Source organism: Castanea sativa, chromosome 9, assembly GCF_040712315.1.
Source record: "Castanea sativa cultivar Marrone di Chiusa Pesio chromosome 9, ASM4071231v1".
In the NCBI taxonomy this organism is placed as follows: Eukaryota; Viridiplantae; Streptophyta; class Magnoliopsida; order Fagales; family Fagaceae; genus Castanea; species Castanea sativa.
In genome coordinates this window covers 19,640,290-19,658,773 of record NC_134021.1, presented here as the reverse complement: position 1 = coordinate 19,658,773, position 18,484 = coordinate 19,640,290, and the positions used below count along the sequence as shown (strand labels likewise).

Here is an 18,484-nt window from a genome sequence, read left to right as displayed (position 1 = left end):
AATTTCGGCAATAATGTTGCCAAAATTGCAAGAAAAAGTATGAGAGAGAGTAAAAATAAGTGCTGTGATGGAGAAGGGAGAAAAAATTGAATTTCGGTAATGAGATTACTGAAATTCTTGTTGCCCGAAGCTACTGCTCAAGTGAGTGTGAAGTGCCCGAAGTGCTAGTGCTAGGTGGAGTGCCCAAAGGGAAACCAATTGTGGCAACTAAGTTGCCGAAAATGGGAAGGGAAAAAAAAAAAGAATTGTGGCAACCAAGTTGCCGAAATCTTGGGGAGGAATTTAAAAAAAAAAAAAATTGTGGCAATTGATTTGTGGCATTTTATATAACTAAAATTGATTCCCTGATTATTATAACACAATAAATAATTATTATAATGCATTTCACATGGCATGGGACATGGCTAGTAGTTAAAAAATATATATTCATGCATCCCATCAGCTAGTAATTAAAAATATATATATATTCATTCACAAGACAAGCCAGACTATTCTAGGGTCTAAGGCTTAAAAATTAAGATAATATAGAAAAATAATAATTAACAAAATACATTTTTTGCAACAACTATTGTGGCAATGCCATTGCAGAAATCAATTACCACAAATTTTTTTTTTTTAAATTCCTCCCCAAGATTTCGGCAACTTGGTTGCCACAATTCTTTTTTTTTTCCACTCCCATTTTTGGCAACTTAGTTGCCACAATTGATTTCCCTTTAGGCACTCCACCTAGCACTAGCACTTTGGGGACTTCACACTCACTTGGGCAGCAGTTTCGGGCAGCAAGAAGTTCGGTAATCTTATTACCGAAATTCAATTTTTTCTCCCTCCTCCATCACATCACTTATCTTTACTCTCTCTCATACTTTTTCTTGCAATTTCGGCAACACCGTCGCCGAAATTCACTTTCTTTCCTCATTTTTTCAAATAACTTTAAACAATACTGATATCACCAATAAACTCAACTTTTTGCAATATTCAGCCAAAAGACTCTTAATTTACAGGTCCATGCCAACCTGACAAGCCTTATAAAATACATGGTGAGCAAGCTACCATGCCTTAGACCAGACCTAAACTCTTTTTTTTCTTTTGTAATGAACAACTATTGATCAAAATCTAACTGGAAACCTAAAGTCATATTCTATAACAAATATATTAAACCAACATTTTGTGCTGCTTAAAAAATTGTATAGCGCCTCAGTAAATAGTTATTTCTTAGAACATGACATCATCATTTAGTAGTTAAGAATCAACTTTGACAGCTTACCTGATAATATACAAACATTATAAGATTCTTCACCGAAACAATTGTAGCAAATCCTGATGATGGAACTGAGTAACAACCATCCTCAGGAGATGCAATGAAAAGAAATGTTTTAAATATAAGGTAATACAGATGAATGACAGAAATCATTAAGCATCATTAATGAAGGGTAATGATACATCCAAGGAGAGATCCTCTCATCCTCACTCTTCAGTTACAGACTGCACTGGCTCTACGACGGGAGGTATGCAATCCACCTTGTAACGAAGCATCTATGTAACAGAATAATAAATACACTATCAAGATAAAATTAAATAAATGTCAAAAACTCCCGACATCAAGTATATGCCAAAACCCATATGCGAACATTCCTCCAACTCAAATGGACTCAAGCTTCTAGAGTGAAAACATCTAAAGGTTATCCCAGAGGAAGATTTTATTTAGAGAAATGCTATAAACACAACAAATTTCACAATTGTTAAGTTGGCAGGTTATTACAAATTCTCATATGGCCCCCTACTAACACTACTTTATCATCCATCACTCACTACTTTATCATCCACCTACTAACATTACTTTATATTGCGACTCTACACTCTTTGTTTTATTTATTGTATTTAACCATGTACACAGTGCCATGTCTTTTAAAATTTTAGTTGAAATGGAATTATATATACTTCTAGATTTATAATATTCAATCCGAACCATGAAATGTGTGTCTGTTGGGAGGGAGGGGGGGGGGGGGGACTAAAAAAAGTGATTTTTACGTTTATTTTTAAACCTTGACAACTAACTTAAAAGGACTCCCAAAAAATTGAGCAGGGAGAAAAAGTTTTTTATTTTAAATGCTCTTAAGGCAGGTGTGGTAGAATTAGATGTCAAAATAACTCAAATGAACTTCCTACGACCAGTACAATATGAAATGACACAAACGACCTAATCCCAGTGGTATATTGCAGAAATGGTGCCAACAACTAGAAGTGTGTTAATGCCAGGTAAAGAGTTGTCAAAAATGGCAAGCAAAGTTTATGCTTTAATGGAAAATACAGCTTTCAGTGAACTAAATGGTAAGAAAATGTGTATTATCACTACTTCATAATACCCAAAGCTTCATAGCTACGCATGAAACGAAGTAGCAACTCAAGTGGGGAGACCAAAAATCTATGGAAGCAGTATACATTTCTTTATGGGTATATGATTGTTTCATTAAAAAGAGGACAATGCTCCAGTACACAGAAAATATCCTAAAGCAAAGCAACTCCTATTAGTGAAGCAGTAAAACAGGCCTGTGTACCTTCTTAAAAAAGGTTGAATATGAGTTGTCCCAACTCAATTTATAGTTTCCCACCATACACGTGCAGAAGTTTCCCTGCAAGAATATGAATTTGGAGAGAATTACCATCATTATATTCTAAGCCATGTTAAGACTAAGACACATAGCGAAAGGGTAAACTCACTTGGTCAGACTCATAGCGCCGGTAAGGTAATATCAACTGTTGGACATTCATCAACGACACAATGTAAAATATGAGAAGAAAATAATTACAGTTAAAAAGAAAGAAAAGAAAAAAGAAGGGAGAGGAACAAAACAAAATATACTCTAGGAGTGGGAGTAGGAAAATTTATTCACAACATGGCATATTTAATTAACAAGCTATGATAGTTCAACAGTTCAACTTACACTTTTTTCTCCAGAAGAATTTGTAAACTCCACACTAAATCCAATATCCTGAAAACAACAACATAAAAATCAACAATAATGGGAATGATCTGTTAACTGTAATATCAAACATTTTTTTATAAACAAGACAATATTACATTGACCACATCAACAATTAACAATCAGATACCGATATAAACGTCTTTAGTACATCAAAATTCAATACATAGATAATGCTCAGCAATGCAGGACAAAAACAATTAAACAAAATGCTGACATAAAGATGACACTAAAATTTATAGAGAGGGAGAGAGCACCTTCCTTTGTTCCCTCAAAGCACCAATATCAGCAAAAATTCCTCAATCAATAATTTATAATGCCACAAATCCAGGTCAAAAATAGGCAGTAGAGCTTGTGCACAGAAAAATAGCTAACTAATTTCCATAATTTTTAAGGAAAATTCTATGGTAGACTTCTATTTTTTTGGTATGACCCATACCTACCTAATCTTAATCATACATAGGATATTGCGTTATTTAATACATGTTTTATAATAATAGATGGAAGGTTCAGATTAGGTATGTGGTACATACAAAAAAAAAATGTTTATATACCATGCTTGTGTCATCCGCTTAAGTGGATATAAGAAATCACTTTCAAATTCATAATTACAATTTGTACACTGGTTAATCAGTACTTGGTGTGTAAAGGTGCCTATACGGGTGTCTTTCTTTTTATGGGCAGCAACTAGGGATGGGATACTCACCATTGATAATCTTATTAAGAGAGGTCAGTCCTTGGTTAATAGATGCTACTTATGCTGTCGTGATGGGGAATCTGTGGATCATCTATTACTTCATTGTAAGTTTTCTCATGCCTTATGGTGTGCAGCTTTCAAAGTGTTTGGGATTTACTGGGTAATGCTTAAGTCAGTTAGCTCTCTTCTCTTTGCCTAGAGAAATTGGTTTAATAGGCACTTATCAACAATATGGAATATGAAAGGGTTTTCTTCTTATGTACAGCTATTAGGGGTGGGCTTCTTACTATAGACAACCTTGTTAAGAAGAAGATACCTCTTGTGAATTGGTGTTGCCTGTGTCGATGTGAAGAGGAAACTGTAGATCATTTATTGATTCATTGTAAGTATGCTTATACATTGTGGAGTGAAGTCCTTCGTTTGTTTGGGGTTCAGTGGGTGATGCCGAAGAATGTTGTTTCTCTTCTTACTGCATGGTGGAATTGGTTGGGGAGACACACTTCAAAAGTGTGGAATATGATTCTAGCGTGTCTTATGTGATTAGTCTGGAAGGAACGCAATGACCGTACTTTTGAGGAATCTGAGAGACTTGTAGACTCTGTGAAGTTTTTGCTTCTTAGGACTTTGTTTGAGTGGTCCCGGATTTAGGGGTTTGTGCGTTGTCTTTCTTTGCTTGACTTTTTAAATTTTGTTAGTCTCTCTATTTGATTGGTTTGTACTCTTTTCAGTGCAGTGAGTTTACTATCGTAAATTCACTGTGCTTTTTTATCAATAAAGCTGTTATTACCTATCAAAAAAAAAAAAATGGAATATGGGCCTAGCATGTTTAATGTGGATCGTTTGGCAAGTGTTATACTCGCATTTTTGAAGACAACGAGAGACCCTTAGACCTCTTAAAGCCTCTTCTTTTCGGTTCTTTGTTTCTGTGGACTCTTATTTGGGGTTGTACAAGCTGTATTTCAATTTCTGATTTCCTACTTTCTCTTTCTTTTGCCTCTTGATTTGATTGTATTTGCTCCTTGTTCAGAGTCCTTTTTTTTTGGGGTGGGGGGGGGGGGGGGGGGGGGGCAATTTTAGATTATTCAATTTACTTTGTATTCTCATTATTATGAATTTTTATTAAGTCACCTCTAATAAGATAATAGGGTTATTTTGGAAGTATAAATAGTGGATCAAAACTGTTATTCTGACTTGTAATTTTTGTCACATGCTAAAACTACCTTTCTAGTAACTGACTCTAAGATATGGGAATACAAAAGAAATCCTGCAGAGGCATTAATTTAACAGGATATCCACACACATACACACTATCCTCAAACCACAACCACACCATTTGCATGGATGAATTCATTAGTTTTTTACGGAATAGATTACAAAAAGTCCTATGTACATGGGTTGCACCCCTCTTTGCCTCTTACCAATAAAAAGAAGAAGAAGAGATAACAAATAGACCATACCACTAAAATACCAGTCAACTCATTGAGAAAACTGTCTTTTTTTTTTCCCTCCCAAATGGCATAATGTTGGATAGCTTCTTGTTAGTATTTTAGCTTTTGATGAATAAGTCACTTTGTAAGACTTGAACAATGCAAATGCCCATCCATTTTCTAAAAGGATTACAACAACTTGCATCATGTAGTCCTACGACCCTCCTTTCAGTACACACACACACACACACACACACATGCATGTGCATTTGTCAAATGAAAATTTCTGCAACTACAATGATCTCAGTTAAGAACCTAAAAGTAACAACATTATCATTCAACTGTATGTCCCTACAACAGACAACAATTACGCTATTTGTTCAGCACTGTTCAAGACCATTTATTGCTTAAATACCAACTTGATTTTGACATCTAGATTCTAGAATGCAATGAGAGTTTATGATGAAGAAGGAAGAGAAGTCAGCAATGAGAGGCATTAGGTTTGGGTCCAAGTATGACAATAATCAAAGAAAAGGAGAAAGAAATTGCACAAGTACCCTTGGTAAGTTCAGGTATACATTTTAGTGGTAAAAAAAATTGGGATGAGGTTGAATTAGGTGTCAAGTTCAAAACTAGCAAATAAAATTAGAAATTTAAATACATAATAAAGAACAGAGAGATAGTTAACAATTTCCTCTACGTGGGTGTTGTTAATTGTATAATTTTGTTTATATGATCGTGTTGGCATACATTGAGATTTGAGACAGAACAATCTAGAAGTAAAATTGTCCCAATTAATTTTCCAACTCTATACTGTATTAACAATTTTGAATTAAGACACTTAGTTAGAGTTATCTTCAAACTTAGTACAAGCTAATATATTCAAGATCTATCTCATTTCTTTTTTCTTTTTTTCATTTGATAAGATCTATCTAATTTCATTAAGCCAACTCAACATTTTGGTGTACCATATATTCTTAAAAAAAATGAAATGGTACAGCACTTCTTCCCAATAGAATAAAACTAAGTAGATTCATACAATCTAAACCTCTCAATTCATCCACCAGTCTCTTGAATAATCTCCATAACCAATCAAACTCTACATAATATATCACATTTTACAAAAAGAAGGAAGATGATAGAATCAAGTAAACATGACAATCAACATTTAAGAAAAAAAATACCATGTTCATCTTGCCTTGCACCAAAGAGAAATCCCAAGCAATATATGAGTTCACCGAGTCCACTGTCAAAGAAACCTATAAAGGGAGTGATAGTATAAAATGCAATAGATTAGGAAACAGCATATGTAATTAAATAAGAGACATGGAATAACATAAAGATAATATAAGGAAGGTCACAGAACCCAACCCAGCCATCTTCCAATATACACATACAAACTGATCTAACTTGGTGCAACAAAAGAGGAAAGGAAAGTTCTAAAGGTTTTAGATTTTGGCATGATTTGTGGAATGTTGAGACCACTTGATCCCAACTCAAGCCTAAACACATTTTAGATTTAGTGCCATTTCCATAGGAAGCTCAAGTTGGTGACAACGAGGAGAAATTTGCTGAGCAGGGAAGCACATAAAGGCGAAATCTAGTGACCCGTCCATGTCCAAGCCAATATGCAGACGTGGATCAGACACAGACATGCAAAAAAAGAAAGATCTGCACCACCGATATAAGGTTAGACACATATCAGATTTTTTCTTCTCAGCTTCAAGCGCTCTCTCTCTCTCTCTCTCTCTGTCTCTCATGGACCTAAAATTTCTAACCTTAGATCAGTGACCGGCTAGCATCAGCAGCCCATCACAATTCATCTTCAACCAGCGATGGCAACCCTTGGCTAGCTTTTTTTATTTTCTCTGATTCTCTCTCTTCTCTGCACTTTTCTCTTTCTCTCAGGATTTTTTTTAGTACGTAATAATGAATTTTATTCAATCAAAGAAAAGCTTCATCTTCATGATGATAAACACAAAGTATCTTAAGAATTACAAAATATCTAAAGAGAATTTAGGGACTCAACAATGGAAGTACAAAGCGTAAAACCCAGCCCAAGACCAATCAAACAAGGTTCGAAACAACAAGGACTCCAACTGATCAAGAGATATCTCCACATCCTCAAAAAACACGACTATTCCATTCCTTCCATATTAACCACATCAAATATGCAGGCACTAGATTCCACACATCAGAGGTATGTTTCCCAAACCATTTTCTCCAACCAAATAGAGGCACAATTGTCGAATGCATCACCCATTGAATCCTAAACATTTTAAAAACTTCACTCCACAAAATATTAGCAATATCAAAATGGAGCAAAAGATGATTTGCGGCTTCCCCACTTCTAGTCAAAAACTATCTCATCTTGTCAGTTATCACCCCCTCCCCCCTAGGCACCTAAGAATAAATATGATAAAAAAACAAATACACAAACTCCAACTCCCAATCATGAAAATCTGTGTGGAACTGCAAATTCTAACTCCCAACCACCTTGTTGATAATCCAACACAGTAAAGACTAAAGCCTCCCCACCTGCAGCACGCTCAAACAGATCAGTGTACAAATCCTTCAAAGGAATGTGTCCACATCATTTGTCATAGCAATTCTTTTTTCTTTTTTTTTTTATTCTATTCAAGAGCTAATGTAGCGTATTGACCAATATTCTATTTGAGAACTAGTGTTTTGTATTGACAAGTGATAGAAAACTTTATTGAATAAAACTTGTGTACATTATGGCTCGTGATTTCTACTGATATTTTAATGTTTTGTGGATATGAAATAAAATTTTCAATTCATAATGTTGTGGACTAAGAATTATCAAACTCCAGCCCTTCCGGTGCTCAATCGTGAGCAACTTGAGGGGCTATATATATTGACTCTCTCAAAAGGTTAGAGTACCTCAAATATATAAAAAAGAAGCGTAAATATCTTTCTGCATAAGCTCTTCATTAAAGAGTTCACGATCTGAAAACAAACCTCATGAGTTTTTCCAGCTGGAACACTTATCTCTTTGTAGTCATCACCTTTCCTGAACAGAACAAAATAACACCACTTTAGATTGCAAGCTGGTACCAGCACACATGTAACCTGAAAGCTTGAAGAACTTACCCTGCTTCTAATGCACCGGCAACCTCTGCTGATACTAAGAAGGGAGAATTTGCAAAGACCTCACTGATAAAAACATAAATGCAATTAATACATAACTAGCTAAACCTAGCGATAACACAGTCAAAGAAACAATTGTGCCCAATAAAAAAAAATTATGGCTTATCTAACTTTGCAAGAATCATCTTCTTCTTCTTTTTAATTAGTAATAATGCTTTACTGAAAATTAAAAGAAAACTATCCCCAGCTACACAGGCAGTTTACTAAGGATACAACAAATGTTCAACTAAAATTGCATAAATCCAAGAATTCCTATAAGGTAGAAAAATTAATTAAATTTAAAAATTAAATAAAATAAAGGTTCCCTCTAAGGTAGAAAAAGATTGGCGACTTAAAGCACACAACCAATCAAACATGGATAGCAAAATATACAATTTAAGCTTACGATTGCTCAATCCCATCAAAAGTCCAAAGATCTCTCTCCCTCCAAATGGTCCACATAACAAAATGAGGCATGGATCCCCATACATCAACAGTATAATGGTTAGCAAAGCCCTCCTTCCAATACTCCAACAACTCCACTAACTTCTTCCGTATCAGCCAGTGCACTCCAAACAGACAAAACACCAGATCATGCACATAGTCACAATTCCAATTTAGCCTCTAGCATATTTTTGTCTCCTTCCCCAAACAGACAAAACACCATAAAAAGTCGTACTCCTTCCCTTGACCATAAGCCTGGGAATTTGGCCTCTAGCATGTCTCTTCTATAAGCATAACCTTTTCCAATTCCAATCTAATGCTCTCCCTCCTCATTCTCTCATCAAATGGCCACTGCCGCTATTCCTCTACATTTTCTGATACCCAAATCACCTCTACTAGGTTTTTCTTCCTTTCCTCTACAAACACCTCCTTGTTCCTCTTCATCAAATCATTTTTTCGATAATTTGAGTTTGTTGATTAATACAAAACTAGATGAACCACTAAACTGATAGTTGTTCCACACTCTCCCAACTTTTTCAAAAACCCTTACTCTTCAACCACATATTTTTATACTTAAAAGAATCTGTTATGTCATCGATGTCAAGGACACTAGGGAAGTGGTCAGGTACTAACCAAGGGAGAATTTGCTGATTTGAACTGCTAAAATGCTCCTCCCAATTTTATGAAAGCAAGAATCCATTGATCCTTAATGGACAGGTGATCATGGTTGTTGGACCGTGTATGAGTGCCCCTCTTCCAATTGAATATCCACACCAACTCAAGCTCTAAAATGAAATTAAAAAAATCACCTCATTGCTGAAGTTACCCTACTAATACCCACTCCCACTCTAAAAGCTGGTAATATTGAAATCTCCACCTATACACCATGGGTCTACCTATAATGTACACCACTACCAATTCCTCCCATAGGTGAATTCTTTTAGAGTATACATAGGGTCGTAAAACCCGAAAAAAGCCAAACAAAATTATCTACTATATTCTTGAACCTGCAGGAAACTGAATGTTCATTGGTAAGCTTTTTTTCCTCAAGACTTTGTTTGAGTGCATAATGCTTTGGGTTTGTTTTCTTCTGCTATTTTGCCTGACTTGCTTGATCAATGTACTTTTAGTGTTTAATTTTTGTGTACATGTTGTACACATACTGTGTACTTGGGCAGAGCCTTTTGAGCTTCTTTAATGAATTTACTTATTAAAAAGATGTTCATCTGTTGCTTCATTTAATTTGATTATTGCTCTTGTATCCCATAATAGCAAAATGCCCCCTGGAGCTCCAATTCAGAGCAAATGTAAACAATTCACAAACTGACTCCCGAGATATTTCTCATTCATTCCCAAGTTTCATAGACTATCTTGATTGCTGTAATTTTATTTAATTTTCCTGCACTGCTAGTACACTTCCTGTGTAGTGGGTGCTGCTTATATTTTCTTGTCTTTTTATAGATTAATAAAGTTGACTCACTTATTTAATGGGAGGAAAAAAAAGATATCTCACAAAATGGTTCCCTGCAAACATACCACATCTAAATTCCAAACCCTCAGCTTCTTCCCCGATTCATTCAACTCACATACATTCCAAGATATTAATTTGAACTGCATGATTACTTCAAAAACAAACCCCTGCCTTTTCTTGTTGTATTACCCCTATATTCCCCCTTACTTACCTTGTAATTCACTGAATTGGTGAGATTTATCAGCTCCTGTATTCTTTCACCTGTAATGTATCTTTTTTTTATAAGTCTATTGATATCAAAAAAGGAACACCCTAGTACACAGGGAGTGTAAAAAGGGTCAAACAATTCAAGGACAAAAATTACAAGAATCTAGAAAATCAAGAAAAGAAAAAAATGATTGGTTTCAAAAAGCAGCCAACTGTAATGTATCTTTTGTTGCATTTTATTGGCTAAGCAATTGACAAAATTTATCTCCACCTATTTACAATGGCTTGGTGACATTTATCAGTTCCTATGTTTCTTTACCTGTATCTTTTGTTGCATTTTATTGGCAAAACAATTGACTACTTAATCTCCACCTATTTTCAATGGCAGCAAACAAGCACATAGCCTCATCCTCAAGGCTCTCCAACAAAAACTATAGAAATTTACTGAAACACTATGTGTGCTTCATGACCCATGCTGAAACTTCAGGGCTTAAAAGGTCCTTTATCCCCAAGCTAGCGTCAAGTAGGAAATTCAGTGGAACAATCTCAGACAGGCCATCGTACAAGACCAATTCCTTGCCTATCTCCCTCTCAATCTTTTGTTTCCTGATAGTCAATGCATGAGATAATCCAAGATGCTGATTCTTCAACAAATGAGACATAACCTTTGTCATCCATATCGCTGTTTTCTCGACCCTCATAGTGGACATGTGACATGTCCTTGACCCTTAACCAATCCTTTGTTTGATTTGAACTCTCACCCATTTCAAAGTTACTTGGGTTTTTTTCTAGTCCAAGTCCAATTGGTTCCCCCTCACCTAAGTCCAAACCCAACTTGTTAAACCCCATGGGACCCATTTAAATGCAGCCTTTTTTGCTTCATTTCACTCCCACAATATTTGCCTCTTCCCTTTTTCAGAAATAGTTATCTTTAGCCTTATACTTTGAATCTATATCTGTTACTCTCTATCATGCCCGGATTGGATTCTAGCCAAAATCTACCCTCTTTGTATGCAATCTATTTCGAATCTATCACTTTTCCTTTAATATTGGATGGAATTTCTGCTTCGCTTTGCACCTTCCCAATCACCACTGCCACATAGGTTTTATGTGCCTCGCTCCATTAGTATTGTTGATAAGCCCTTATCTCATCTTCTAAAAGTGCTTTGTTCAGACAAGTGAAAGAATATTTAGATGTTTAGGATGACCAAGTGACTAATAATGACCCAAAAGGCCATACTAGAATAACACATCATGAAGCTAAAAATACTAATGCTTTAATGGCATGAAGAAATCTAGAGACCAAATTTAGAACAACCCATACAGTCAGTCATTTAAACACAAAATTTAAAAGAAAGAAATCCCTGGAACTCCAAGATCCTAAGCATAAATAAAGTCAAATGCTTAATAAGGCCAGAAAACCATACTAAGAAGGCAAACATTGATAGGCTAATAATTTTATCAAAAGAAAAAGAATTCAAAGGTAAAGTAAATAGTCTTTAAACACTGCTATTATTAATTAATAACTAACAGAAGTAAATTTAGACGCATATCACACATGAGTGCAGGAAGCAAATACCCCATAAATTTGATGAACCTTTCAAACTCGGACGCATAGACATCAATAGCTTTTTCCAATACAGCTACCTGTTGCCTCTTTCTGCTCAATACAAATACACCAAAGATGTGTTGAGCCAAAAAAAAAAAAGAAGCATCACCCCCTCACAGTGAAAATAAACAATTAAATATGCTAATAATCATAGAAGCTATCAATAAAACTTAACACTGGGATACAAAGATTGCAGAATACTCACGAATTTCCTGCATCAAACCGCCCCCATAATACCAAAAGAAAGAGACGAATAGAGATAATCATTGTTGTAAGACTGTACAAAGGCGGCCCATAACGTTGCCGTTGCTCTTCCATGGGCCTAGTAATGAAAGATTTTCAGTATTCTATTATCATTCAACATAATCATATAAACCATTTTACATAATGATATCTATCATTATTGTAATGGAAAATTACAAAAATCAGGAGAAAAATAACATGCTAGTCCGGAAACAAAAGGCATATACCCATCATCATCATTAATTTGACGAAGAAAATCTAGCAAAACCTGCATGAGGATGAGTAATCAAAAGATTAAAATATGACCATTGATTCATGAACACGAATAAAGTCTAAGGAGAATAAATATTTTTCCCAATGCATCTTAATTTAAGTCATTGATCTAGACTGTATAACTAGTTGCTCTAAACTACCTCCAGTACTTGAAAAGGCTATAGCAGTACATAGGATTACATGAGAGAACCATAAAGGGGGCAGTAAAGTTTACAATCATCCTGCTTTTGCTAGTGAAGCAGGACTGGAGCCACAAGCCCAAACAAGTACTACAACTAGTTGACTACTAGGAAAATCTGACCAAATAAGTGGCTTCAATTTGGGGAAAAGGCCAAGAAAACACAACCTGTGGAACTCCAACCAAGTACTTCACAAGGGTTTTGTAGACACCTGTGGCCGAACCAAGTTGAGCTAACTGTCTCCTCCTGGGGGGGAAAACAATTACATCATAAGGTCATTCAGAGCCTTTGCAAAATTGCCAAAAAAAAAAATCATAAGGCCTCACCTTTCCATCTGTTGCTTCCACAACAGAGCATATCGATCGCGTATACTTGCACCAGAACTTACCAAAGCATCAACCTCTGCTTGTTTATTCCTCTCTGAGCGCTCCCGCTGTTGTCTAATGAGTGTTCCCCGAAAATCTTGAGGCATGTAGGTCATAACTGTAAATACATTCACAAATCCCTTATAAAAAAAAATCATAAAATATTCCAGCAGTAGCTGGAGACACTACTCTCAATACACATTAGTAGAGTATCAGCAAGGATATGCACTGAGAAGCAATTTAGGAATCGGCTGCTAAGTGTATCGCTAGTTGTGCTTTACTGATCAAAAAAAAAAAAAAAGGTGCATTTCTAGGTAGGCATAATTTGAAATAGTATAGCATTATAGTAGCATTGAGATGATCCTCTATAAACTCCAGCATAATCTTTTTTCCTAATTTAAGAGTACCATATGGAAAAATTTAATTTCTTTAGATGTTTTCATTGCCTGTAAGTAAGAAAACAGCTTCAAGAAGAGTACTCCATGTTAAAAGCTAAACTCCCATCTGGTGTCATGGTCCCAGTCCTAGTCTGTTTTCCATCATCCGTTCTAAAAACTATATCAAACTAGAGTCATGACTTTAATACCTATCAGTCCCACTTGACCAATTTAGTCAACATTTCATCACTCGCTAGCTTCCAACCAGCATCAGAATACCTTGAGGCTCTAAAGCCTGACTCATAATTTTGAAAGCTAAAGCTTGACTGACTTTAAAAACACCTAATGTTTCCTATCATACCTACAATTTTGTCTTCAACTAGAGTTAGTAATACTAATCTTAGAAATTAAGTTATAAACATTATCTGTAATGATGAACATAACAACAAAAGAGGGAAAAAAAATTTAACTAACATAGATGCTTAAGAGGGAGGATCAACTATTTGGATTCCTACTCACTCTGTCAAAGAACGCAAAACAGTTGACTAACTTTTCCTTTATTGCTCCTTCTCAAGAGCCATATAATTAGGCTTAGACTTAACCATCAGGACCTCAAAGGTGGAGAATATCTTCCCTGAAGATGTGATTGTCAAAATGGATACTAGATAGAAAGAACTCTCCAAGACACAGCTCTGGTCTCCTAGTGGTCTTTACAATCATTTGGAGCATCTGGTTTCACAGAAATCAAGTGACCTATGAAGGGAAAACTCTGAATGCACATGAAACTCTACTCACATCTACAACTTTGATTGACAGGTGCGACAAGGCCTATGCTGATGCTCAAATGGAACAAAGTCCAAAGAGGAATACAACACTCCCTCTCTCTCTCTCGGACATGGCTAAGAAAATTGCAAATTTTACTCATACCAGATATAGCGTGGAGAAAGGAAGAGAGGTGGTGTGGAATAGCTTCTGTTGGAATATCCAAAGAAGGTGGAAAAAATTGTAGGTTGACACAGCACTAACTATAAGAACAGCAAAGTAACAAGAGTCATAGCTGCTAGGGAATCATTTGTTAAGGCAATAGAGCAAGGATTTCATAGAATCATCCTACTGGTAGGAAGCAAGGAAATAGAAAACTTTTGGAAGCTTCATAACAAAATCCCTTGGCAAATATCAATACTGTTTGAAGACTTAAAGAACCTCCAGCATTAAGGAATCAGACCTGGAGTGATTCTCACTGAAACCAAGACTATAACCACATTAGCTACTAAGTGCTATATGAATTGCTTTTGGCCTTTTTTTTTTGGGATGATGTGGAACCGTACCATGGCAGGGCCCTTTGGATCCACCTTCATGGAGAATAAACCACATATACACTACCCCACCTGCTAGAACCGTGTATCAGGTAATCCAGGGGAACTCCTAGAGGGGATCGAACCCAGGATGTATGACTCTACAGCTCATCCCAAGCCTCCAACCACTAGGCTGCACCTAGATGGGAATGAATTGTTTTCAGACTTGTATTAACAATGTCCATGACTAAACTCTTGTCGTTATCCTTTTCATCTAGTACCAAAAAAAAGGTCTAAAGAAGTTAGGAACCTTTAATCAGGCCTTATTAGCGATCCAAGAGCCTCGTTGCTCAATGGGATCAACTGTTTTCCTTTATGAAGAGAACTAGGGTTCGAATCCCCCCCCCCCCCCCCTGCTTGCAATAACAATTTGACTATTAAAAAATAAGCCTTAATGGGAAAATGGTAATCGCACTTTAGGAAAAAAAAAAAAAAAAAGCAAATTTGTGGAGGCAGACGAAGTGTGATAAGGAATTGTGTAAGGGGGGGGGGGGGGGGGTGGATCTATTTTGAAACCTGTTAAAGGAACCCATTGTTGTAGCCTATGGGAAAAGTATTAGAACAAGATGGACAGACTTCTAAGTTATGTGTCCTTTGATGTCGGTGATGGTAATTGTGTATAAGTTTGGCACAAAAAATGGTGTGAGACTCGTCCTCTAAAGGAGTTGTTCCAGAGTTGTTTGTAAGCCCATTAGATAGCAAAGCATCAATTCACTTAACATTATTATTTTTTTAATAGGTAATAGAAGTTTTACTAAATAAGTACGCCATATTCATGATGATGAACACACTGTACTTCAAACAATTACAAACAAATCAATAAGAAGTGCTAACAGCAATTCACTTAAAATTAATTGGTCAGATAAATGGGGAGGTGTGGAGCTAGGATTTTTTTTGATAAGTAATAATTTTATTGAAAACCAAAAGAGTCACCCAACTATAAAGGATGTATACAAATGGGGACAACACAGTCAATCACTCAAATTACAATGATCTATAAAACCGCAAATCAAACACAAAGAACGACAGCCCACAATTGACATCCAATCCAAGAAAAATAATTTAAGATGAGGCAAAGATCTTTGGAATTCTCAAAGATTTGGGCATTCCACTCTCTCCAAATACACCACATCAGGCAATGCAGCACACCTTCCAAGTAACACCCTTTTGATGATGACCGTGGAGCTAGGATGTTAGACTTCATAGAGACTTTAATGATTGAGAACTAGAGTCTGTAACTTCCTTTCTAAGTCTTCTTTACTCAAATATACCTAGAGGAGAGGGTTGTTATAGATTGAGTTCGAGATTGAATGGGTATAGTAAGTTTGATGTTTGGTCATTCCTTTTTTGATAAGTGAACCTAAGACTTAATACAAACACATTTACCAAAATATTCATTCTAGGTTGTCTGACATGGTAGCAATGCAGTTTCTTTACCATGGAAGAGTATTTGGCATGTTAAGGCTCCAAAGAGGGATCATTTTTTGAATGGACAGCAACTTGGGGTAAGATTCTTACTTGTGACAATTTCATGAAGCAAGGTTTTACTTTAGTGGGATGGTGTTGTATGTGTCAGTGCAGCGGGGAGACAATGGATCACCTATTCGTACATTGCTTTGTAGCTCATGAATTGTAAAAAAAATTATGTTTTTAGATCTTTCAGGATTCAATTGGTGCTACTGAATAAGATCATAAATATCTTGTTTGGTTGGAGGAATTGATTTGGGAAACATTCTTCTAGATATTCGGAATCTAGTTCCTTTATGAATGATGTGGACTTTGTGAAGGGAACAAAATCGCCATAGTGTTGAATATGTTGAAAGTTCGGTGACTCAATTGCAAACATTGATGCTTTGTTCGATAGTTCCTGCGTGTGGTGTTTTACCAATAGTAAATCTATTGTTGATTTTGAATATTTTCTATACTTTTCTACATGATAACTTATTCTTTGTGGTTCTTTAAAATTCATTGTGATCTTCGCACATGTCTTTTCTTAATGAAATATCATTACTTATAAAAAATACTATAAATCATATATGTCTCTAAGTAACTTGTTAGAAGTAGTGTCTGGTGGAGCTTGAAAAGCACTCAAATGCGTGAAATAGTACCAAAAAGATCCCCAAAGAATTAATGAGGAGTAAAAGTAACTGACATAGCCAACAAACAAAAGAGTGCTAGATAGATGGAGAGAGAGAGAGAGTGTAACCAGTATTGAACACACGATCAGAATTCTTATGTTGGAAAAACTCCAAAACCTTCAAAGTGTTTTGAATTTTATCTTTGAGCTGACTGAAAACAGCCGCAAACTCAACATCATCCGGTGTGGACTGCTGCTGAAGCTGCAATCAGATCAGAAACGCAAGATAAAAATGTGCTCAAGCCAATAGAACAAGCACATTGGATGAAGAATGAAATACTGCCATAACAACGATATGTATCTTACCACTGCTGGCCAATTAGAAGTTTCAAGTAAGAAAAGCGTTTCTTCCATATGTTCTCGATTCTTCCACATGTTCTCATCGATTTTATGGGGAGGCTCACGGTCTGCTTCATGTACCAACAAGCTTTCATCTATAATTACAATGACAAACCATGTGAAGTGGCCGAGGATCATAATTCAACACACCAAAAAAAAAATTACAAATAAGAAACGGTTTATTAGATGTGGTATTAGTTATTTGATAGTTCTCTTAAAGATGGCAATGCAGTGAACTAAAGACATGTTATTGTTACTGTAAAATAAAAAAAAAATAAAAAGCAGCAACTAATGTTGCAAGTTTTTTAAGCAACTATGACTATGAGGAGCCCTAGAGAAATAACACAATTGGCATCATGACACTAATAAGTAATTGACGGGGTAGATCTGAAATTCTGAATCGTACAAAAAATGTTAGGAAATTAAAATTCGGTCACGTAAAAATAATAATGATCGATCTATAGTGTTATTAATAAATTAAAAAAAAAAAAGGAGAGAGAGATAGGATGAAACCTTGAGTGGGAGGAAGGTGGTTGAGCAAATCGTTAGCGGAAGAACGAATCTGAGAGGAAATGCGAGAGACGTCATGAGAGAGAGGTGAAAATGGGTATTTGTCGTAATAAGAAGCGAGATAAGCCCTGGTTATTGGGACCAGACCATCTGTAGAAGCCATTGTTTTTCTCTTCTAAAGAATTTGAACTCTAAATAAATACTACTAAGAAAGACTTGATCGATGAGTCAATATTCCCATTTACCAATGGGAACTGGAACGGAACGGAGACAACTGTTTTAGTTTTTGTTTTAGTTTTAGTTTTTGAAATGGAAGAGGAAAGTGAGAGTCGGGACGGCACTGCTTGCGTTGCGTCAAGCGTTTGTAGAGCTCAATTGATGAGACGTGTCCACTTCAAAATTCCTTTTCCGTTAACAAGAAGAGTAAAGTCTAGAGCAACCATTACATTACATTACATTACACCCGGGTTGGGTATCGAATCGATGGAAGGAATATCTGAAAGTATAAGTCAAGCCTCCTATTTACAGATATACCCCCCCTTCTCCCTTCCCCCCCCCCTCTCCCCTTACTTTACACTCACTGTGCAATGTGCCTGCCTTTAGCCACCCACCCCGGGCCCCACTTTTAACCGACATTGATGGGTTGCTTTCGCACGTATTCATTGCTTTAGTTAGTTCGGTTCTGTTTTTATTTATTTATAGTTTGATTCATGTAAATTC

The 18,484-nt window shown here is 36.0% G+C and overlaps 1 protein-coding gene across 1 annotated transcript; it reads right to left on the bottom strand.

The window, feature by feature from the left end:
• Positions 1-1,163: 1,163 nt before the first annotated feature.
• LOC142610279 (uncharacterized) lies at positions 1,164-18,305 on the bottom strand. The gene is made up of 15 exons (XM_075782058.1): positions 17,768-18,305; positions 17,222-17,349; positions 16,985-17,117; positions 13,008-13,164; positions 12,849-12,927; positions 12,457-12,497; positions 12,192-12,308; positions 11,957-12,037; positions 8,220-8,282; positions 8,088-8,139; positions 6,290-6,364; positions 2,943-2,990; positions 2,719-2,754; positions 2,556-2,630; positions 1,164-1,533 (listed from the first exon to the last, which is right to left on the bottom strand). The coding sequence occupies exons 1-15, from the start codon at positions 17,925-17,927 to the stop codon at positions 1,465-1,467; spliced, it is 1,314 nt and encodes a 437-aa protein (XP_075638173.1). The 5' UTR covers positions 17,928-18,305; the 3' UTR covers positions 1,164-1,464.
• Positions 18,306-18,484: the final 179 nt, after the last annotated feature.

Bases quoted from the DNA above. Each gene is read 5' to 3' on its own strand.
- LOC142610279 (XM_075782058.1), bottom strand. From the start codon at position 17,927: ATGGCTTCTACAGATGGTCTGGTCCCAATAACCAGGGCTTATCTCGCT. The intron at 17,350-17,767 runs GTTTCATCCTAT...TTGTAATTATAG, and splicing joins CCACCTTCCTCCCACTCAAG to ATGAAAGCTTGTTGGTACAT. The intron at 8,283-11,956 runs GTATTTGCTTCC...TGTTTTTATCAG, and splicing joins AGGTTCATCAAATTTATGGG to TGAGGTCTTTGCAAATTCTC.